This window comes from Ctenopharyngodon idella, chromosome 8, assembly GCF_019924925.1.
Source record: "Ctenopharyngodon idella isolate HZGC_01 chromosome 8, HZGC01, whole genome shotgun sequence".
In the NCBI taxonomy this organism is placed as follows: domain Eukaryota; kingdom Metazoa; phylum Chordata; class Actinopteri; order Cypriniformes; family Xenocyprididae; genus Ctenopharyngodon; species Ctenopharyngodon idella.
This window is the reverse complement of record NC_067227.1, coordinates 13175240-13199139: the sequence shown is the minus strand read 5'-3', so window position 1 is coordinate 13199139 and position 23900 is coordinate 13175240. Positions and strand designations below refer to the sequence as shown.

At 36.2% G+C, this 23900-nt stretch overlaps 2 protein-coding genes across 4 annotated transcripts; one reads left to right on the top strand and one right to left on the bottom strand.

Moving 5' to 3' along the window:
* Window positions 1–449: 449 nt before the first annotated feature.
* anapc5 (anaphase promoting complex subunit 5) lies at window positions 450–10477 on the bottom strand. Its single transcript, XM_051903896.1, has 17 exons — window positions 9913–10477; window positions 9675–9754; window positions 9476–9579; window positions 7524–7746; window positions 6625–6685; window positions 6438–6539; window positions 6173–6363; window positions 5925–6006; window positions 5319–5411; window positions 3565–3746; window positions 3230–3365; window positions 3022–3096; window positions 2819–2940; window positions 2635–2742; window positions 1836–1983; window positions 1455–1617; window positions 450–1367 (listed from the first exon to the last, which is right to left on the bottom strand). Exons 1-17 carry the CDS (start codon window positions 10111–10113, stop codon window positions 1156–1158), a joined length of 2283 nt encoding a protein of 760 aa, XP_051759856.1. The 5' UTR covers window positions 10114–10477; the 3' UTR covers window positions 450–1155.
* A 1411-nt stretch (window positions 10478–11888) lies between these two features.
* Window positions 11889–23433, top strand: rnf34a (ring finger protein 34a). 3 transcript variants are annotated; one of them, XM_051902071.1, is made up of 9 exons: window positions 11889–12038; window positions 13215–13433; window positions 14669–14856; window positions 14955–15156; window positions 18550–18612; window positions 19098–19299; window positions 19506–19535; window positions 19711–19752; window positions 21777–23433. In XM_051902071.1, exons 1-9 carry the CDS (start codon window positions 12033–12035, stop codon window positions 21959–21961), a joined length of 1137 nt encoding a protein of 378 aa, XP_051758031.1. In that variant the 5' UTR covers window positions 11889–12032; the 3' UTR covers window positions 21962–23433. The 3 variants fall into 3 exon arrangements, with proteins under 3 accessions (XP_051758031.1, XP_051758032.1, XP_051758033.1); XM_051902072.1 differs by lacking the exon at window positions 19711–19752; XM_051902073.1 differs by lacking the exon at window positions 13215–13433 and having other exon boundaries at window positions 11898–12038.
* Window positions 23434–23900: the final 467 nt, after the last annotated feature.

Genomic DNA, 23900 nt, shown 5'->3' with positions numbered 1-23900 from the left:
AAAAAAATACAACAGTAACTATTGTTTTCACCAAAATACCTCTGTAATTCAGTTATTGTAACCAAATTGTATGTACCCAAATTTATAAAATTCACTAACATATAATACTATAGTATATTCTCTAATACCACTGGTACTTTAAAATAGTCCATGGTATTAATGTACCATAGATTAATCTTCTATGGTATTTGAAGTATTTAAAAGAATACCATGGTAAAAAAATTTTTTTTTAAAAATACGTGCCTATATTCAATCTGTTACTTTGTTAGTGTCTGTATTAAACATTGAAAGATATGAACATTTTTACAGTATTAAGTTAAATTTTATAGTATTAACTATCTTTAGGAACTATTATTTTCACTTTTGCAAATTTGCTTCCCTCATCCCCACATATATATATAAAGATATATCTATATAAGATATATTATATATAAAAGGTCAGAAATTAGTTTTTTTACATACAAAATATAATTTATTTCCAGCATGCACACGGTACAGGACACAATGTTTGGTGTTGTTCATTAAAGGGTTAGTTCAACCAAAAATGAAAATTGTCATCATTTACTTACCCTCATGTTCCAAAGCTGTAAGACTTTCATCTTCAAAACACAAATTAAGATATTTTTAATAAATTCAGAGATTTCTGTACCTCCGTTGACAGCCACGCAACTACCACTTTGATGCTTCATAAAGTTCATAAAGAGATTGTAAAACTAATCCATATGAATTGAGTGGTTTAGTCCAAATTTTCTGAAGAAACTCAATCGCTTTATATGATGAACAGATTTAATTTAGGCTTTTATTCACAAATAAACATTCATCAATTCACACATCAGTTGAGGTAAACGGAAGCTCAAGCATGTTTGCTGTTCGTCATATAAAGCGAACGAGTCTCTTCTGAAAATTTGGACTAAACCACTCAATTCATATGGATTAGTTTTACAATCTCTTTATGAACTTTTTGAAACATCAAAGTGGTAGTTGTGTAGCTGTCCATGGAGGGACTGAAATTTTATAAAAAAAAAAAAATCTTTATTTGTGTTCCAAAGATGAATGAAAGTCTTATGGTTTTGGAGTGACATGTGGGTGAGTAATTAATGACAGAATTTTCATTTTTGAGTGAACTAACCCTTTAACACACGCAGCTGAGGTTTTCTAAAGATGATTGACCACAGTCATCCCAGACGACGGCAGCTCCTGATCCAGCAGACGGAAGAGCATGGCGCATTTGTTGCGTTGAGAGACGTTGCCGAGAGTGTGATGCAAGCGTGCCTGTAGGTAATGTATGTCTCTCATACGCTCTTTACAGTCAAGACGAGAGAAATACACAGCTGCTTCATCTAAAGTGTGTACGGCTTGTTCCAGTGCTGCAGGAAAGGAAAATACATCACTTAAACATATGAAGTATAACCTGAATACAGTGAGATGGATGACAAACAGGACTCAGGCAGTACCAGTCAGTCTGTGTTCCTGTGCAGCACTTCCTGCTAAAGCCATCTGACAGCGAGCGGCCAGCAGCAGAGCTCTGCCCTTGTCTATCAGAGAACCATGAGCCAAAACCGACTCCAACACGTCCTGCACCAGTGCAAGAGCCTGCTCAGGGATCCCCAACATCAGCTATGAAGAGAGATGATCAACATCAGACACTCCTAGTTGAAAATTACACAATTCCTTCATCTTTCAAAAAACAACAAACACACAAGTGTACTGAAAACACTTCAGTGAATTCTAAGGTGAAATCATGCAATTGGGAGATGTTTTGTTAGCATTTGTCAGTCATTATCAGGTGTCTGAGCACAAACTGTGAAGGTTCTTGTTGGTGTATGTTGGTGTACCTGAGTAAATGCCAGGTGTAACACAGTCTCTGAGGTCAAGCTCTGGAGGTTGTGTTGGCGTGACAGAGCAAGAGCCTGTAAGAGTAACGGCAGAGCTGACGCAAACCCAGACGAGTCCCAGTGAAGTTCTGCAGAGGCCAGCATCACCCTGCCACACAAACACACTCAAGAGTTAAAAACAGACATGCGAACACCGCCGTTTCAATAAGATTTCAAATACACACTTCAAAAATTTGGGTAATTAAGATTTTTAATATAAAGTGAGCTCTAGAAGTCCAATAGTGAAAATGATATACACATTATTAATACACATTTTCAAATACAAATGATATTATCAGCAATAACTGAGTGAAAAGTTACACTGAATGTGTGGACTCACAGAAGTCAGCAGAGAGAAGTGGGTCATATCACAGGAAGAGCAAGTTATGACAGTTTGATTAAAGATTTCAAGGTTGAAATGCACACACGCAACGGGACAAAAAGATAAAAATCAAATTTTTTTATGTTTTTGAAATAAGTCTCTTATGCTCATAGGTGGCATGTGATCACAAAAATACAGTAAAAACAGTAATAGTGTGAAATATTACTACAATTTAAAATAACTGTTTTCTATTTTAATATACTTAACATAAAATGTAATTTATTCCTGTGATGGCAAGTAAAGTGCTAGTCAATTTTGATTTCATCCTGACTTCAGTTCCTCTAAACACTAAATCATCCCTTATTTCCATTTTTCAATTAGATCTTAAATCCCAGATTTTCAGTGTGAACTCAGAATTTTCTTTAAATAAAGTGATACCTGATGATCATTTCTGTGTTCTTACTCTTCTCACACTCCTGCTGCAGCTGCTGTAGAATCTTAGAGGCTTCAGACGTCTGATTCAGAGCTTTCAGCAGCTGCGCTTTCCTGAACAGACAAGAACACAAGTAATCGCTTGAACAGGTCAATCTACTAGAAAAGTATAATATGTGCAGTTATCTACCTGTACAATCCCTCAGTGCTGTTTAAGGCAGAGATAGCTGTGACATGGGGTTCAGCCAAATGGTATTTCCCATCATTCATAGCCTTCTCAAACTGAATTTTCAGATCACATAGCATCCAGAGCTGGTAAAGAGAGAGAAAATAAAATCATATAGTGGCTGCTGATCTGTGATTGATCAGCTATATTGTGTTCAGCAGACTTACCTTGGCATGCTGGGTATGAGGAGGAAACTGCTGCTTCAAGTGTTTCATGATGTCCGTCACAACAGCATAAAGGCCCTGAAGGCAAAAAAAAAAAAAAAAAAAAACATGCTAATTTAGCATTCAATACATTTAGGCACAGAACAATACATGAAATCAAGCTTCCACCAAAAAGGATTTGTGTTTATGTTCTTGTGTCAGAGGTCATTACCTGCTCAGCATGGAGTTCAGCCAGATGGCAGAGGGCGACGGCAAAGGCTTCAGTGTTGTTCTGCTGCACACTGAAGTTCACCGGCTCCAGACTGTTCATATTCAACAGGAGCTGAGCCTGCTGCCGTGCCATAGTGCTACAGGGACACAAATAAATTCAGCTTAAACTACATCAAACCTGAAAAACTGTATCAGCTGTGCCGCTAATAATACAGAATGGAAATGTGAGCCCTTACAGTCTGTTTGAAGACATATTATTTACATATGACAGTAAAAGTAGAATCATTTCACTTTCTTTTAAATTTTAATAAAAAGAAGGTATCTGTGTTGTCTGACCTTTTGCCATACATCCTCCATATGGAGGTGGTCTGTGCCAGGCTGATTTCTATCAGCTCAGAGAGGCTTTGCTTCCAGTGCATGATGTCGGTTCCTCGCAGGGCGTCCAGCAGCTTGTTGGCCGGCATGCCCTGTTTCGCTCCCTGCTGGACCAGGGACTGAATGCCCAGAGAAGCTAAATACTGCAAAACACAACAGAGAGCATTAATTATTTATTTCATTGTATAATGACCTTGCAAGAGATTCATATGCACCAATTTAATGTGCCTGATGACATTTATTATGTCTTGTGGGTCTGCAAAGCATTTATATATTTTAAGGGCATTAAATAGTCCCATCTTAAAGTGCCCCATTATGCCTTTTTTAAGGTTCCTAATATTGTTTTGGGAGTCTCCTACAACAGGTTTACATGCATGCAAGGTCAAAAAACACTTTTGTTTTCTCATAATATATATTTAATTTCACCTCAGTTCTCAATGTTTCGGAAACGATTCGTTCGAAGCAGTTTGAAGAATCAGTCTCTCTAAACCCCTCCTTTCCGTGAGTCTACTCTGCTCTGATTTGTCAGATGGCCCAATCCTTTGTGATTGGTCTACTCTTATAGCCCATTGCCATAACTGGATGACAGCTATCAATTCGCAAAACATTGTATACAATGTATGGACAGAAAAGATAGCATCGATTTTACAGTATCAATTCGAGCCCGAGTCCGACGATGAAATGTGACCAGAAACTGATTCACAATCACGACTGGAGCAGGACGTTTCTCTATGGTAAGTGTCACCTTAGTTTGCGTTATTTATAAGACGTGATAGCAGCGTCACGGTTATACTTTATGTAGGTGCACCTGTGGGAACTGTATCAGAATGCCAAGCGAAGCTGAAAACCTCTAAACATAACAAACATTTAGGCCAGATGTGTACACAGACTTTTTCGTCATAACTATTAACAAAGTAAAAAATGTCTATATCATTGTTTGACATTACAATGAGTGTTCACTGTTTACAGAGAGAATACTTCAACTAGTTAGCGTGGACTAGCATCTTAACATCCCATAACAATACAGATAGAGCTCCACTCTAATGTAATAATAAAAATGCAGAGAAAAAAAAAAGTTTTTTTTTTTTTTTTTTATGTAATGTATGCGAACCGGGCCCACAGTTATGTTGTATGTAGTTATGTTGTCCCACGTTAGCTGAGCACAAACGTGAATAGCTGATAATGCATTACACTTTGTAAACAAAAGTCGTGCTCCATCCTTGATCATTACTCCAAGTAATAAGACAGACAAGCTGCATTAATCAACACATTTTTAGACAATATTGGACCCACATCTGAATAGCAGAACTACAGAAATGTGAGTTAGCCAGTTAGCAGGAGACATACAGACTACTGGGTGTACGTTACACAACACAAAACTATGAATTTTAAACGATCGCTAGAAAATATAAACACAAATTATTAATCATACTTACAGAATTTTCCCTTGTCTGCGCACACAATAAGTGGGCGGGCAATATGCTAATGTTTTGTTGTGACGTTACAATGAAACGGCTTGGGATTTGTTTTACAAACGACTCGTTTAATTGACTCAGAGTCGACTCTTACTTTTGAGAGACAATAACTTTATATATGGTGCACTTTCAGATTTAAAACTTTGCAGGATGTTTTCATTCACTTAGAGCTATGTTACACACTACATGAAAGGTAATTTTCAAAAATCCATATTAGGGGCACATTAACAAGTTACTTACAGGGAGGCAAAAGTGAGCTGCAATTTTCACAGAGTCTTCAGTTAGTACCACACTATCAGATCCTTTCATCTGTTCTAGTGTGTACAACCAACTCTAAAAATCACAAATTCAAAAAGAAATTAGAATACAGCAGAGACTGTTAAGTACAATATACAGTACATACACACACACTATCATTTAAAAGTCTGAGGTCGGTAAGATTTTTAATGTTTTAGAAAGACATCTCTGCTCACCAAGGCTGTATTTGATCAAAAACACAGTAAAAACAGTAATATTGTGAAATATTATTACAAATTAAAATTACTATTTTCTGTTATATATTTTAAAATGTAATTTATTCCTGTGATGGCAAAGCTGAATTTTCAGCATCATTACTCACATTAGTCACATGATCTTTCGGAAATCATTCTACAACATAATACACTGATTTGGTGCTCAAGAAACATTTATTATTATTGTTAATGTTGAAAATATTATAATGTTCAAACTGAGACGAGCACATGTCACTGAAAGGTCATAAAGGTAAAGTGAAGTTTGCATATATTTAAGATTATTCTAATAACCTTTAAAATTTAATAGGAAAGGAATGAGACAAACTGTTCTTACCAGACAGTGCTGGAGACACACATGGTCATTTGCTTCCTGTGCGATGCGGATAGCTTCCTGTAGAGCCAAATCAGCCTGTTGACTGCACATACACAACCACAGAAATTTGCAAACAGCTTTAGTCATATAACAACAGTTCAGTTCAGAGGCTAAATTTTTTATTGGCTTTCACTTATTTTCCCAGCAAAAATAAAATGTTCCTGACACAATGCAGTGCTCAAAACATAATCTAGATAACTAATACGCACTAGTGTCCAAAACGACAGTGCAAGGTTGCCAGATTCAGGACAGCGTATCGTAAACTGCGGCCATAGCCTTCATCTCCATTGCTCTTCCCCTCGCCACCGGAAAGAATGAGGCGGTCAAAGTAGTGCAGGAGGCTGTGAGTGGAGATGAAGATGTCCTGCACTCGCATACTGTTCAGATAGCTGAGGTAATGCTGTGGAGACACAGAGAGAGGCTCAGTGATAGTAAAAACAGATTAATCTCTTGAAATGAAGGATTTCAGCTTACAGCTTCAGCGAAGTCAGGATTAAACTTGAGAATGTTGTTGAGCTCGTCCTGTAACTTAGCTGGTGACATGGCCTTGTTTTCATCGTTCTTAAGGAGGTACGCCTGGAAAAAAACAATCATACAGGTCAAAATAAATCATGGACAGCTGTGTTTATGAAAGCCAAATCTCTTCTAGGTTGTAACAAACCTGTCGTGCAAGGAAGTATTCTGCTTGTTTTTGAGATAAAGGACCTTGGGTCTCATCAGATCTGATGAAAACAGAAAATAAACCCCCCAGTCAAGTCCATTCTTATTCAATAACCCTCTGTTTGTGTTGGGGTCAAATTGACCTCCCATTGGTTTCCATGCAATTTACCAAAAATAGACATTATCAAAAACACTAAAGATTCATGTAAAAACAAACAAACAAAAAAAAACAAAAAAAAAAACACTATTGTAGTTTGACAGAGACTAATATGTAAGAAACGTAATAATTTCTTTCCATATATTTCTATTGTGTTAGGGGTCAATTTGACCCACATATTTTTATTTTCAAAATTAGCTGAATTGACACAAAAAATTACTTTTTTTCTCATGAATACTTGTAGTGACAGTGACTATTTGCACACTGAGAAGCAAATAACTACAACTACATATAAATAGTATCTAACAATATTTAGTATTTAGTCCAAGTAGTATTTATTACTGTTTGTACTTTGTATAAATAGCCTCTGACATTTGTTATGTTTAGTACATGAGAGCCAAAAAACTAACAACCCAAAACATCCTTTCAGATGTTTTGACTGTGAAACTAAACTGGATGAAGAAACAGTGAATTCTCCTTGGACGATTTAGAAGATGATTCTTTGAGTCAAGTTCTCATGCGTTTCATATTTTAGTCTTAGACAAGCTACAATAAATGACAAGAAACTCTTTGCTGTTTTTTTTTAAAGTGTTGATTTTTGGCAAATTGCATAAAAACCATTGGTAGCCAATTTTACCCTAAACACAACTGATGTAACCAAAATTTGTCAAGCCTTTCCAAAACACATTTGTGTTAAAACTTTATTCCACTAATAATACAAGTAACACGTAATTCCCTCTGACCTCAGTTCGGACTGGTGTAGAGATACTGTGTCCAGCTCATCTTTGTCTATGCGGTCGGCGCTGGGGTCTTCAGTGTTCGTCAGCTCCATGTCTTCGGCAGGCAGAGCGGACAGCTCGGGCTGATTTCCACGATGGCAGTACTGCTGCAGGGACTTGTACAGCTTATATACCTGACTGAATGATAGTTTATTGTAGGCCAGCAGCATCTGACGCATGAACAGACCTAGAAACAGAAAGAGATTAGAGGTTCAGATTCACAAAAAAAAGAGCTCTTCTTAACTACTTTTTTCATGTTTGCTAACTTAAGAAAAAAAAATTAAGATATTTTGTATTCCCCAAAATAACCCCTTTTAACAATACAGTTAGAAAGTGATAAATGTACTTTAAAGGAGAACATGATCTCATCTGACACATTTTACATCATGAGATGCTTTAGTTAAAGTTGGTTAATAGGTGGACAAATAAGGTACGTTTAAGATTTGAATTTGCTGTATTAGACAAAGAAGCACCATGAAAAAGGTCCAGCCACAAGGGAGTGCTAGGGGGTCCATGGAAAAGTTTAAAGAAAAGCAGTGTGAAAAATATAAAAATAAAACAATAAAAAACTAAATAAAGAAATAATTTGATTAAAATAATAGATTAAAATGAGTAAATAAATTGATTAAAATAACTAAAACAAATCAATTTGTTTGTAAAATATGCATATAAAAATAAATAAATTGATTTAAACAATACATATAATCGTACTACAGAGAATAGAATGAAAAAAGAAAAAAACACAATGTAACATAATTGACACATTTATAATACTAATTTTTCCACAGTATTAATTGGGTCTTTATACTTGAAAATATATAACTGTCTTTTAAATTTTAGGGCCAGAGTCCCATGCATGAGGATGATCATATTTGGGGCCCGTAGAATCTAAAAATTGAAAACGTCTGTGAAAGTACACAATCTGACAACATCACTGCTTGTCATTTTACTTCTATGAAAAAAAAAAAAAAAAAAAAAAATTAAGGAAATATTTTAGAATTTCTGAAAGAATTTTTCAAGAATTACACTTACTTACGAACATTTTATAATATATTTTAAGAACCTTTTTCTTAAGAAGATTTTCACAAATCCAGACCCAGAACTCTTAAAGGGTTCGTTCACCCAAAAAATGAAAAAAAAAAAAAAAACCCCACAAATTAAGATCTTTTAAATGAAATCTGAGAGATTTCTGCCCATCCATCGACAGACTACACAACTGACACTTTGACGCTTCAAAAAGTTAATAAATAGATCGTAAAACTAATCTATATGAATTGAGTGGTTTAGTCTGCATTTTCTGAAGAGACTTGATCACTTTATATGATGAACGGATTGAATTTAGGCTTTTAATCACATATAAACATTGATCAGCGAACATAAACAGCTCAACCGAACCTGTTTGACACATGAGAACAAACCTCAATGGTTCTTGCGGAAGCTCAAACGTGCTGTGTAACACACGAGAATGAACCTCATTGGTTCTCGCATGTCAAGCAAACATGCTTGAGCTTCCGTTTACCACAACGGATGTGTGAGTTGATCAATGTTTATATGTGAATAAAGCCTAAATTCAATCTGTTCATCATATAAAGCCATCGAGTCTCTTCTGAAAATTTGTACTAAACCACTCAATACGTATGGATTAGTTTACAATCTCTTTATGAACTTTGAACCTGAAGCGTCAAAATGGTAGTTGCGTAGACTGTCAATAGAGGAGAGAAATCTCTCAGATTTCATTTAAAAGATCTTAATTTGCGTTCGAAGAACGCAAGAACAAAAGTCTTACAGGTTTGCAATGACATGAGGGTGAGCAAATTATGACAAAATTTAATTTTTTTGGGTGAACTAACCCTATAAATTGGGCAATATTTGATGATAATTGTGGTTAAAGCCCTGAAAGAAACACATATTCGTACCAACAACACTAGTTTTGAATGCCTCAGAGTCACTGAAAGCATTTGGCAGGATAGTGAAAAAGTGCTCCATGTCCTGCAACTCTCCATCAGCCATCAAAAACAACCTGAAAAACAGAAGGCAATGATTATATAAACTATTAATACATTAAAACCTACCCAAGTAAAAACGTTCTTTATAAAGAGAAGATACATACTGTACCTGAGTTTAACAGCATTGACCATGCGAAGACAACACTCCTCTACTATCTTCACAAACTGCTCCAGGGTCAAATCTGCACCCTGACCATCACAAACACAAATCAACCATCTGCAGTATAATTTTATCTAGAAAATTATGTGTCTAAAAACATTACATTTAGCTATGTTTTACATTATTTCTTTAAGTGTCAAAGGGGTAGGCATAAACAGCCTTACTACAACAAATGCTACAAACATACCTGTTGTAAGGGCAGGATGAGTTTGTTCAAGCGTCTTCTGTCTAGAAGAGCCATTGGTTTGGTTGTGGACATCTCATACAGTAAAGCTAACACTGCGATCTTGTATGGAGTGACCCAATCCTTTATCCCGAAGATATTGGCATGAACAACCCCATTTGTCATCATGGGGTTGAAATACAAACTTTCATGCACACTGGCCATTGCCTCTCGGGATTTATATTCCTCAAAAATCAATAAAAATGAAGTGTACTGGTGCAGTAAATACTCTAGTTTGACAGAAAAAAAATAACTATGCTGTTATATGGTAAGCTAAAATTATCTAGCTTACATTATTTTGATAATACGGTAAAACATCAACCGTGTTTCAAATGCAGAAATAGCGATTTGAAGGCTTTCTTCCATGTGAAAATCTGTAATAATAAACACTATGTTTGAAGCATTAGTTTAGAAATCAAACATAGACATTTTTGAATATATTCACATGGATCATATGCTAACAATCTGACGGAGACTTTTCTTCAAAATACCCTCCAGTTCCGTTTACGTTTCAGGACGCAGTGTAGAGCACAGACGACTCGATTATGTTTTAGTGCTCAGAAGTCCGATTTAGTTCTTTGAATCGGTTCTTGTGAACAGCTCGTTTCAATGAGTCGCTGAGCTGTTAAAATAGATCGTTTCGAGTTGAATATGTTCAAAAAAATACTGTTCTAGGCAATGAGACTCAAGACCAATTTAATTAGTTTGTGGATAAATTGTTAAAATCAACTCTGCAAAACGGTTCAATAGATTTAGTGAAAATATCCGACTCAAAAGAACAATTCATTAGCGAATCGGGTTGTTATGTTTTATTACGCGCTGCAGAGCGCTGATAAATCGATCCCTGTGGACGCCTACAGCACACTCGAGGATTTTATCAACCTTTATATATTTTCCAACATAGAGCTAATTATAAATTCACAGATTTTTCAGCTAATTATTAATATTCCCGCGACAAATAAGTTTAGTCTACATTTAACGTTTAACTACATTTAATTTTATCTGCACACGGTAGAGGTCGCAAATTTTGAGAATATGACATGCTTGGCATTACATTTATTTGAAGAAAAAAAAATCCTACTATATGTAAATTATTATTATACATGAACAAAATCTAAAAATATATAGTTTATCGAATATTATGATATTATTATGTCCAATTAATGAGCATGTGCATACTGTCCAATACATTTTAAATTTCTTTTTTTACTTCTTTTTATATCAATTAATATATTTTCATGATGTCAGTGGATTTTATCAAGTGATGACTATGCCTGCATTTTTAATTTTTCATCAGCATAAAACACTAGAAGACGTGAAGAGCATTGGAAATGTCTTTCAAAATACATTTACCCCTCACATTTGTACTTGCAGTCTGGGGAATTTTTTTAACTATCCACAAAGCACCAACACATTTACCTATATAATTAAAAAACAATTCTGAATCTGATTATACAGCTTTAAACATAAAAAGCTTTATACTACGTATCAATTATGGATTGTTATCTGTTGGGACAGCAACAGTGACCTGTGACTCGGGTGACACTCATGAATTATTCAGTACCTGAGTAAATTAATCTGGTAATAAACATTGCTTAAAATGAGTGTTAATAAATGTTAAACCACAAATAAATAAATAAATAAAAATACTTCAGCCACTATTTATGTTGTAATAGTACTCTTTATGCTGATAACATAAACTTAAAAATAATTCTGTAAAACAAGTAATAAGGCTTTATTAGGATGCGAACTAAGTTAGTCTGGGGTTAAGCTATCGTGCTAAAAAATATTAAAGCAAAGGAAACAAGCAATTCCATTACATAAAGTGTAATAAAGAGAGAAACTCTAATCAAAATGCACGAACTTCCGCTGCACTACTGAAGGTACAAGATGATTGGTTGGTTGGTGTTGCGTCACATGATATCCACCGCTGTGATTGGCTGAAAACGCTTCATTACAGTTACATAGCGATCCTGGTGCGGCTGTAGACAGCGACTGTAAATGAAGAGTTAGCCGTTTATGAGCAATGGCCAGGCCGCCTTTACATACAGCTGGGTGACTTCCCGCGGTGTTTTGGAGCTGCTATGAAGGTACAGTAATTTCTCATAATGCTCGTTTAGTTTTTGAGCTTGTTTCTCTGTTGGCTGTGTGTCATGCTAGCATTATTAATCTGCTGTCTTTGCTATCAGCTCGATAAGTAACAGATGAGTTCCAGTTTAGCATTTCACGCATTATTTGTATTGTGTGATTTTGTGCATTGATGACATCTTTCATGCCTTAAATATATGTATATCAGTCAACATCTAGCAGTCATATAATTTATGTAGTGTATCTCAGTATTCAGTTGCTGGATGCAGTGATCAGTAATGTGTTAGTTTGTTTTTAACTCTTCTGCTGTCATGTTTTCATTTGTTGGGAGGCGAGACCCAGCAACAGGACCGATCCTTCACTGTGCCACACAGTGACAATAGGGAGTTGATTATACTGTTGGCTCCCTATGAAAATAAAAACACCATGGTTACTCTGTTGAGTGTCACAGCTCTAGCTACAGTCATAAGTCATTTAAAGCACACTAATCCCTTGTTATGGCTTAGCCCTATTCCCATCCGTCTCTAATGAGATTGATCCCAGTCAATGGGAACTATTTCAGGGCAGGACATTCTGAATGGATGTTATAATTAGGGCTGTCAAAAATAACATGTTAATTTCTGTGATTTAATATTTTTCTGTTTGAAGGGGACCTATTATGCCCTTTTACAAAATCGTGATTTTGTTTTTGGGGTCTGTTAGAAAAGGTTTTCATGGTTGAATGTTCAAAAAAAAAAAAAAAAAAAAATTTTTTTACATAATTTACAATGTTGCAGCACCTCTGTCCCTAGTCTCTCAGTAATGCTATGTTTAGTTCCAGTCTCACAATGTTCTCTAATTGGCTGGCTGGACCAATGTGTTGTGATTGGGCAACCGCTTTAAGCATGTTTTGGAAATGTTACGCCCCATACCATAACTGTGAATTTCCACACACTACTACTGCAACTCAACCAGGCCTCGCCCCCAACCCACACCCCTTTATTTTTTGGTGCTTAATGCAATTAACCCAGCACCCCCTCCACCCTTCATCCTTTAGCTAGCACACGAAACGCGTGTTAATTTTTTTTTTTTTTTCTTTTTTTTTTTACTAGTCTTAATACAATGTAAAATGTTTGAAAGACCTACTCAATGAAGATCATTGTCATCATGAAAGTCTTTTGTGATTGTTTTCCGTGCAGGCGGGGGCCTCGTCCATGTGGGCATCATGCTGTGGTCTGTTAAATGAAGTGATGGGTACCGGGGCCGTGAGAGGGCAGCAGCCAGGTTTCGGGGCCGGTGCGGGGCCATTTCGTTTCGCTCCCACAGCAGGATACTCCACATACCCACCTACAAACTCCACCAACACCAGCCTGGTGTGTCAGTCCTGTAGACAAGCCTTCTCTGTCTTTAGGAGAAGGGTAGGTAGACCTGCACACCTGCCAGTGCCATGCGATCTCATTTGTTCTGCATATTAAATCTAAAAGCATTTATTAGGTTAAAGACCCCATGAAATGGTTGGAAAAACACAATTCTCTCTTATGTTGATGTTTTTCCTACTGAATCTGTAAGTTAGGACCATGTTGACAGCTTGTACATTTAAAACAAAATTTACAGTAAATCACAGCTGGACAATTATAGCTAGTTGGAGGTGGGTGCTATTAAGGCAGGTGACATTTTGATTCTACATAGCTTTTGATTGGACAAAAATTTGTATATTTGCCTGAATGCAAGATGAGTCGTCAGTATTTTTGGCTTATTTTCCCAGAAGAGAAAGATTGTACATTTTTAAAATCTACTAAAAAGTTTATTTGGTCAATTTTAGATGTACAGTGACATATAGATGACCTCAAATCTAATATACTTCAACTAAAATGCACAAATCTCTCATTTGATTTCATGGGGCCTTTACCCTTGTGAAAAAGAAGTACAGTTTAGCAGCATACTTTTAAAAAGATTACTAATTTTGGAAATAATATACTTTGATAGAACATGCTTAAGTGCAAATTGAATGTAATGTTTTCGGACACTTAATTGCAAGATATTTGCAGTTAAATGAAAATGTGTTGTAGCTTTATTTTATTTTATATTAAATGCAATTAAGTTGGTCTTAAGTACATCTTTGTATGTAATTTCATAATTACTTGTATTGTTTTTAAAATATGTTTAAAGTGTACTGCCGAATGTACTGACACTCTGACAGGCATTTAAAATAAGCATCAAAATAAGTGTACTACTTTAAAGCTTAAAATGTACTTCTAATTTTACTTATTACAAAGTGCAGATTTTAAGTGTGTTAAGAAACAGTAATGAAAGTGTACTCTCTTTAAGTACACTTAAGTGGCCTTTTATTTGATTACCATTATATTATCTGCAAGAAATGTACAGTTTTTTTTTTTGTTTTTTGTTTTTTAATAATCTTTTAAGATTTGAAGGACACTACAAGTGCACATTTAGTACAATTAAGCACACTTTTCCACAAGGTTTGTAAGCGCCTTCCAACATAATTAAAATATATAGAAGGGTTAGGCAGTTAATGATCCACAATCTTCCTGTCTCTCCATATGCAAATAGATGAGAGATTGTAATTTTATTGCAGCCTTGCTTTTTTTGTCCTTTTGACTAAGCACAATTTCCCTCTTTTTCTCCACTGTAGCACATCTGTTGTGACTGTAAGAAGAGTTTTTGTTCGCTGTGCTCAGTACTTCAGGAAAACCTGCGCAGATGCTCAACTTGTCAGCTGCTGAAGGGCACTTCATTCCAGCGTCCACAGCTCATGCGTTTGCGTGTTAAAGACTTGCGGCAGTACCTTGTGTTACGCAACATTAACACTGATACCTGCAGGTACTTTCACACAGGCAACAATATGTGAGCATTATTAATAACAGGGCTAATATCATTAGTGTTTTTGATTTGTTTGAATACTTTGAAATCTTTCTTAGGGAGAAAGAGGACCTTGTGGACTTGGTGCTTTGCCATCAAGGTGCAGAAAGTGAGGATGATCCAGACACGCCTTCTCTGCAGTCACGCCCCCTGTATAGCCCACCTCCTTCAATTGAAGAGCCCACTTCCCCTCTCTCAGCTATCTCTCCAACTCAAGGAGAACCAATCAGTAGGAGCAACAGCTCAGAGTCCACCAATCAGGTGTGTCCAAATTATTATAATCTGTTAGCATGGCTATTTTACATACATTCCAGTATTCTAGTTTTCCGTATGCATGAAATATCCTAATACATTTGCCAAAATGAGCAGTAAAAACCAGAGTGCATTGTGCTGCAATGAACTGAAAATAAGGTTTTTGTAAATATCTTTGATTTTAATTAAATTTCATTAATTTAGTAATAAAACACAAAATACAATACAAAAATTGAATTAAAAGTTTTTTTTCAAGATAACCGGGCACCACTAAATTAAACATGCAATATGATGAAGGTCATGTGACCATTATAGCAGACTACTGTTTAAAGGGGTCATGACATGAGAAATCAAATTTACCTTGATCTTTTGACACATAAGAGGTCTTTGTACCAGTAAAACTTACCGCAAGTTTCATAGCTAAAAACGTCCTCCTCATTTATAAACAAAGCATTTATTTAATTCAGCTCGTTTTGATATTGCAGGATCTGTGACATCACACAGGCAAATACATTTGCATATGACTCCCTCCAGAGCAAGACATCGACGAATAGTTCCACATAGTTCATCGCACCATAGGCCCCGCCCTCTTGCATTCATTCATTTAACAGCTGACATTTGGTGTGTCGTGGATGTGTCGTGTTGTCAAAAGCAAATAGAACCCATTATAATCACTGATGCTGTCTACACTGGATACAGAATACAGATGCACGTTCAGTTTCTGAACAAACAACTCAACAAACAAGTGAATGGTTTATTTTAATGGCATCCCGGATCACGTCGGAGGATTATGTTTGTTCGGAGCATTTCCTTTTGTAAACAAGGCACAGTGTAATGGAGAGTTTGCAGAAAAACTTTTGTTGATTGAAAGATGAAGCAGCCAACTGTATTGGATCTGATAGCAGCTGCATCATAAACTGCAAGTAAATGATTTCATAATGCTTTGTCTGTAAATGATGACTTTAATCTTTTCAAAACACTTACTCTTGTGCAATAGTGAGTGGGTGTTGATATTTTTTTCCTATGCAATGCCAGTCATAACAGTGGCCGTTTATTAACAAGCCTTAAAGGAGCCGCCCCTTAAAAACGGAAAATATTCATTCATCAACATTAAGGAAAATATTAAAATAATAAAAATATCCATTCCATGACCATTTAAAATATAATACATCCTGTTTCACTTACAATTTTTTAAAAGTAGGCTGTTTATACTTTGCAGTATACTAGTACACTAGTATTTCATGTCGAACATGGCATGCCTCAGCATGATCCAGGAAGCAGGGGCCGGTAGCACCAGCTGTGCATAAGTTACAACTTAGCCTTGTTTTGACATAATAGAGCACTAAGTTAGTAACTTAAGCACTACTAAATATTACTAAATATAAAAATCTAATTAAAACGTAACTCTGTGTAAACAAAATATTTACAGAAGCTTCCGACCAGGAGTAACGGTTGCAAGAAAACATCAGATTGACTGAATTACATCAGTAAGCTCTCATTTTACCTGACAGACTTAAAGGGTTAGTTCACCCAAAAATGAAAATAATGTAATTTATTACTCACCCTAATGCCGTTCCACACCCGTAAGACCTTCGTTCATCTTCGGAACACAAATTAAAATATTTTTGTTGAAATCCGATGGCTCAGTGCCAGCAATGACATTTCCTCTCTCAAGATCCATTAATGTACTAAAGACATATTTAAATCAGTTCATGTGACTACAGTGGTTCAATATTAATATTATAAAGCGACGAGAATATTTTTGGTGTGCCTCACTGAGCCATCGGATTTCAACAAAAATATCTTAATTTGTGTTCCGAAGATTAACGAAGGTCTTACGGGTGTGGAACGACATGAGGGTGAGTAATAAATTACATTATTTTCTCTTTTGGGTGAACTAACCCTTTAAATACTTCAGTAGTATATGATAATGTTTGCATCTACACTGCGTGCTTCGTTCCGTGTCGTGCATGTTTTCAAATAAAATTAATCATAATAAATTTAATTTCTTTTTTGTATATTTTTTTTATTGATATTATTAATTGCAAATACAGTTTGTGTATACCTATGATTAAGTAGTATCATATTTCAATGGAAACGTATTTTTTACCATTAGTTAAATGGGGCAAAATAATTAAAATAATTTCAACACAACTTCTGCTCATGTATTTGAAGCCTGCTATTGGATCACTGAGGATAAATACCATATTATGTGACTAAGCATTATTTTACAGAGAGCTTACAACTTACTAGCTACGCTGAACAAATGGTGCAACCAACTAAAGTACAGAGTTACAAACTAGCTAGTAGTTACTGAGCCCGTAGTGTGGACTTTACATTGTAATTAAAGTAAGAACTTATGCATGGCTGGTGCAGTCCTACCCAGAATGAACTGCTATGCACAAAAATCTGTGCTCAAAATGTCTGGTTCATAAAAGGCCTGTGGCAGAACTGTTTTGCACAGTTTTGGCTTTGGATTTAAAGGGTTAGTTCAACCAAAAATGAAATTTCTGTCATTAATTACTCACCCTCACCCTTTTGATAAAATCCGATGGCTCAGTGAGGCCTGCATTGCCAACAAGATCATTTCCTTTTTCAATGCCCAGAAAGCTACTGAAGACATATTTAAAACAGTTCATGTGACTACAGTGGTTCAACCTTAATGTTATGAAGTAAAGAGAATAGCCAAAAAAAAAAAACTTTATTCAACCATATCTAGTGTTGGGCGATTTCAAAACAGTGCTTGTGTGTTTCAGTGTTTCAGAGTGCCAAAATCATGTGATTTCAGTAAACGAGGCTTCGAAACTTCAATAGTTTACGTGACTGGCAGTTTGATATGCGCTCTGAACCACTGATTCGAAACAAAAGATTCGTAAAGCTTCGAAGCTTCATGAAGCAGTGTTTTAAAATCGCCCATCACTATATTGTTGAATAAAGTTGCTATTTTGTTTTTTTTTTTAGCGCACAAAAAGTATTCTCTTCGCTTTATAACATTAAGGTTGAACTACTGTAGTCACATTAACTGTTTTGAATATGTATTTAGTAGCTTTCTGGGCACTGAAAAAGGAAATGATCTTGCTGGCAACAGAGGCATCTCAGTGAGCCATCGGATTTCATCAAAAATATCTTAATTTGTGTTTCGAAGATGAACGAAGGTCTTACGGGTGTAGAACGACATGAGGGTGAGTAATGACAGAATTTTCATTTTTGGGTGAACTAACCCTTTAAGTGCACTTCATTCCATTTATACCACTGTTAACAAGAGGGTTGAATGATGTTCTAACTGAAAGATACTTGGCTAACTTGTTTGCTTGTGGCAGTCAGTGGTGAATCCTCTCTAAAGCTGTTCTTAGCATGGATGGCTAATTATATTCTTTCTGTGTAAATGTTCCTTGCTGATAGGATATTGAGGACTCCACTTCTGTCTCGCTCCTTAATCTTGACCAGGCAGAACACACACCAGAGGTGAGTTAAGTAATTTACTTGTAATCGAAAGGACTAACATGGTCAAGAACTGTAATACGTACTTTCTTGGGCTGGTTTGAAGCAGCATATCATCTCCACACATCTTTTTAAATCCATTAAATTGACTTGAATTGACATTTTTTACGTTTTAATTGTGTGTTCAAGTAAATTTGTCACATTCAGTGTTATTTTAGTCTTTTTTATATACAATTATAGTATGTATTCATATTTTGAATTAGCTTTATTTTTGTATTTTCAGTTTAATTTTAGTTTAAGTATTTTTTTTTTTTTAAGAATTTATTGCTTTTGTCATATATATTTATTCAGTTTTCCTTTAATTTTTTTAAACCTTTTTCTTTTAGTCAACAATAACAACACTGGTCACAATGCAATCAATTTTATTTCCTATTCTCTGGTTATTCTTGAAATAACATAATTTCTTAAACTGCAGAGATTATATAACATGAATGTGCCGTTACCATCAGGTTAGTCCTCAGACGCGGCGGCGGGCTAGAGCTTCTCTGTCAGATCTGTCCTCCCTTGATGACGTGGAGCAGTTGACCGTCCGGCAGCTGAAGGAGATCCTCGCGAGGAACTTTGTGAGCTTCTCCGGCTGCTGTGAGAAGTGGGAGCTGGTGGAGCGCGTCAGGAGGCTTTACCGGGAAAGCGAGGACAATCGCAAATCTAGTGAGTGTTAAATGCAGAACTGCACTAACACTGCAACACACAGTATCTAAAATTAACCTTTTGCTATAAATTCCAATTGTGAATTAATTGAGAAAATACTGTCTATGGAAGTTTTACAAATTCTAGAAAATGTATGTATATTCTTTTTTATAAAAAGTTTTTTTTCCTTTTTTTTTTTTTTTTTTCTTCCTTTTTTCCCCTTTCAGTGGAAAATGTGAGCAACCCCATCACTGCAGGTAGGAAATTACTTCACCTCACAGTCTGATTTAAAAAGAGTGCAAATGCTGTTTTAGGTGTGGGTCTGAGTCGATTTCATTAATAATCAGCTCAGATTTTCACAGTAATTTAAATAGAATGTTTAACTAACTCATAGCTGAGTCTAATAGCTGTGCTTTGCTCCTCCCACTTAAGTGGTAGCTTATCCCCCTCCAATCTGCAATGGCGGAATCGGAGGTAAGGCTTGCGATTGGTGAAAATGTTCCCTGGTCACACCCACCGGTGCACTGCAGTTTGTGATGTCATTGCACTTCAGCCCCCTCCCTGCATGGCCAGTGCCAGATAGCATGTATTCTCAAAGAAAAAGGAAAAATGTAAAGTGCCATTGTTTAATAATGCAATATGCATTTTATTGGTAGGGTTTGGGGTCATAAAAATGTATCTTCTTTTTACTGTTTACCCCCATTATCCCATTTCATCCATGTCCTTCATCAAATATTATTTTGTTGTATGACAAGGGTTTATGTAAACTGCACAATGCAAGAGTTGGGATGTAGTGATGCACTGAAACGAATGTTTTTACTGAAACACCAAAACCGAAAGTTTCGGTAATTGAATTTGGGTAACTGGGTATGCTGTTCTTGGTGTCATTCACAGGAAACAAATCAGCCATAGAGCTGGTTCACACATAAGTTGTTTTTTGCTGTTAAAAAAGTAAGACGCAGACAGTAGAATGAATCAAAGCACAAGGTCTAGAGCAGGGGTGTCCAACCCTGGTCCTGAAGGGCTACCGCCCTGCAGATTTTAGCTCCAACCCGAATCAAACACACCTGAACCAGCTAATCATGGTGTTCAGGGCTGCTTGATAATTAGAGACAGGTGTATTGGAGCAGGGTTGGAACTGAAATCTGAGCCCTCCAGGAGCAGGGTTGGACACCCCTGGTCTAGAGACACGCTTTTTAAAACTTTTTTTAACTTGAATGCTGCGTTTTTAGAATGCTGTGTCATGCGTGAGACACTGCAAAAGACTTGAGCGCAAAATAATTGAAGACGTTCGTCTACTCTACATTGGAAAAACAATAGGCAGTTGTGTAGTAGAGTGAAAAAACGTGTTCTGTGTGAACGCGTTCTTACGTCCTTTAACTTGAGTGTCGCGTTTTTAGAATGCAATAGACGTTTGTCTACTCTAGTGCGTGTTTACATTGAAAAACAATGGAAAAGTAGCACAGTAGAATGGAAAAATGCGTTCTGTGTGAACGGCCCCTTACTTCCTTTAACTCTAGCGCTGAGTTTTTAGAATGCAGTGTGCAATGAGAGTCATGCGCAAGACGATGCAAAAGATGTGAGCGGAACCGTTAAATGTGTCTCTCTAGAGTGTGTTTACACTGAAAAACAATGGAAAAAACGTGTTGTGTGTTATTGAAGAAGCGTTAACTGTTTTGGGCAATAATATCGGCCCTCTGAAACTACACTGTGTTCCAAATTATTATGCAAGTGACATATCAGTAGGATTTCAGTACAATAAATATCCAGATTTTAGTTTTTCTAAGAAAAAACTTGTTTGTTTATTTATCCATGTCTTTTTAGATAACTTTTTAGCAAGTCAGAGTTCTCATGCAATATGGGGAGGAAGAAAGATCTGTCTGGAGATGAAAGCATGAAATGGTGCAATGTTGTGCAAAAGGCATGAAAACAACTAATATTGTGTGAAAACTGAATGCAGATTATGGAAGTATCATAAGATTTGTGAGTGATTTAGAGCACAGCAGAATTTGGTCAGATAAAGGCTTATTAAGGAAAGTTTCTGTCAAACAAGTTAATTGTATTAAAAGGGCAGCTATAAAAAAGCCAGTGTTGAGCAGCAAACAGGTATTTGAAGCTGCTGGTGTCTCTGGAGTCTTGAGAACCTCTCCATGCAGGCTGGCAGTTCTGTGTAAAATTGCATTTTAGCCACCACTAACCAAACCTCACAAAGAGAATCCTACTGATATGTCACTTGCATAATAATTTGGAACACAGTGTATTTCAACTGCGGCTGAAAAATGTACTTTTTTTTTAATTGCTATTTCGGCCAAATATTTTCATCGCCAAAATTTTGGTGCATCACTAGTTGGAGGTATCTTACTTAAATTGTGGCCATCTCTGGTTGTGATTGGTTCTTCAGATATGACATGAAGCCATTGATTAACTCAAGATCTTGTTCTTAAAGATGGATTGGCACATGTCATAATGGCTCATCTGTTTTTCCTCTCTCACTGCAGATGGTTGCAGGACCCAGTTATCAACTGACGACAACCTGTGTCGCATCTGCATGGACGCTGTAATTGACTGTGTACTGCTGGAGTGCGGTCACATGGTCACCTGCACTAAATGCGGGAAGCGCATGAACGAATGCCCTATATGCAGACAATACGTTATCAGGGCTGTGCATGTTTTCAAGTCTTAATACTTCTAGGAGTACGTCCTGTTCCACCTGCAGACTGCATTAGGGATTCGGTGAGGACGCATCCAGCAAGTGCCCGTCTTCACATCAGATTAGTGCGGAAGATAAGGTTCTCTGCTTAATTTTTCATGATGTTTCAGGAAGCCTTCAGACAGTAGGCCACAATGGCTTTGTCAATAAATGCTTCAGTAAAAACATTCCACAAGCTCTACAAAGAGGCTCTGTAATAATATGCAATTGTTCAGCAGCAACACCTCACAGCCTTGACTTGATGTCCTACAGCTTTGAAGACATTCTGCTCACATGTCACATGCAAGCACTGTGAGAAACTCAAAAAAAGAACAAAAATAATGAGAATTACTCAAGTGTTTTCATCAACATGCACCATAACTCAGGATGGAAGGATTTGAATGTTCCTATTGCTCTTTTGATTCTTTTTTTGTTGCAACATCTGTGAATGGGCCTTTGTTTCCTGTTTATATTATGAATCCTTTTGGATTTTTGAACAAAGTTTTTCCTGCAAGTAACATTGTACCCTCTGATAACTTGACACTGGTACCATTCAACAAATTATAAGCGGCATAATGAACGTTTCATGGTCCTCAACAGATTAGTCCTCTGTTTTTTTAATCATATGACTTCCTTTCTTTGTCAAAAGTCTTAGGACATTTGCTGGTTTCTTGAATATGTGAGTAGTAAACCAGTCTATAAACCTGTTGTTAAATCAGTGTAAGTGGTAAGAAATAAGAGAGAATGGAACTGTTTTGTATTCACCAAATAATTAAATGTATGGGGTAAGTGTCATATTTGAAAAGTAGGACCATAAACAGGTACAATATAACTGCTTTAAGTCAATATAATTTGAAAATGTGCATTTTATACATGTGCAAAGTAACCGTAACTTCAACATTATGCACGGTGTAAAAGAAGAGGGATGATTTGGGTGCCAAAAAGGTGCATTTCTGTCTCCAGTGCACTACAGTTGTTGTTAGTACTTGAATTAATGTAAGTCGGAAAACCTTAAAAATACAACAAAAATAGTAATCAATTGAGAATGATGACCCAAACAAATGATCTACCCATATTTTGTAGCCATTATTCATGTGTACGATAAACCTGATTAGATGTTGGATCATAGCACATTGCATAGAGCTGACAAGCATCAGCTGCACCACAGCAATACCAGCCTCTATTTTTGTGTGTCATTTTTTAGATTATAAGGGATTCGTGTAACATTTAGTTGTTTATTCCGATTCATTACATCCTTGTTTAATGTGTTATGTCTGACATGTCTTTAATTCCTGTGTAAATACCTATTCAGATAAGCTTATTTTTCTTAACAAAAAATAATTTGATATTTGTTTCTTTTGATCAGTTGCTGTTACTTTAATATAGAATTAACAAACAAGATAAAGAGGTATGTATGTTCTTAGTTACTTGTGACACTTAAATAAAAGTGCTAAGAAAGATTTTCACTGGATTGTACTGCATTTGTGATTCTTAAATGTCAATTTATTGTACTCGTCCATTATTTGGTGCAATATGTACATTTTTGGAGGATCCGTTGACAGATATGCAATATAATATACATGTTTTCAGTGGTGTATAAAGACCTTACATAATGAACCGATGTTTTTATTACCTTAGAATGAGCCATTTCTATCTACATACACTGCGGGTCCCCTTACATGTTAAGTCGCCATTTTGCGCCGGCATGTTTCTACAGTAGCCCTAAACGGACAAACTGCTCTACAGAGCGCGTTTGATTGACTAGCTACTCTCTTCTGTCTCAGACGACGACATATTTATCCTGTGTTGGCCACCGTAGCTTCTCTATGTTGCAATTCGCAACCTCACCGCTAGATGCCGCTATAATTTACACACTGCATCTTTAAATCAGTATCGAAATCGGAAATATTTAAATCAGAAATCAAAATCGACT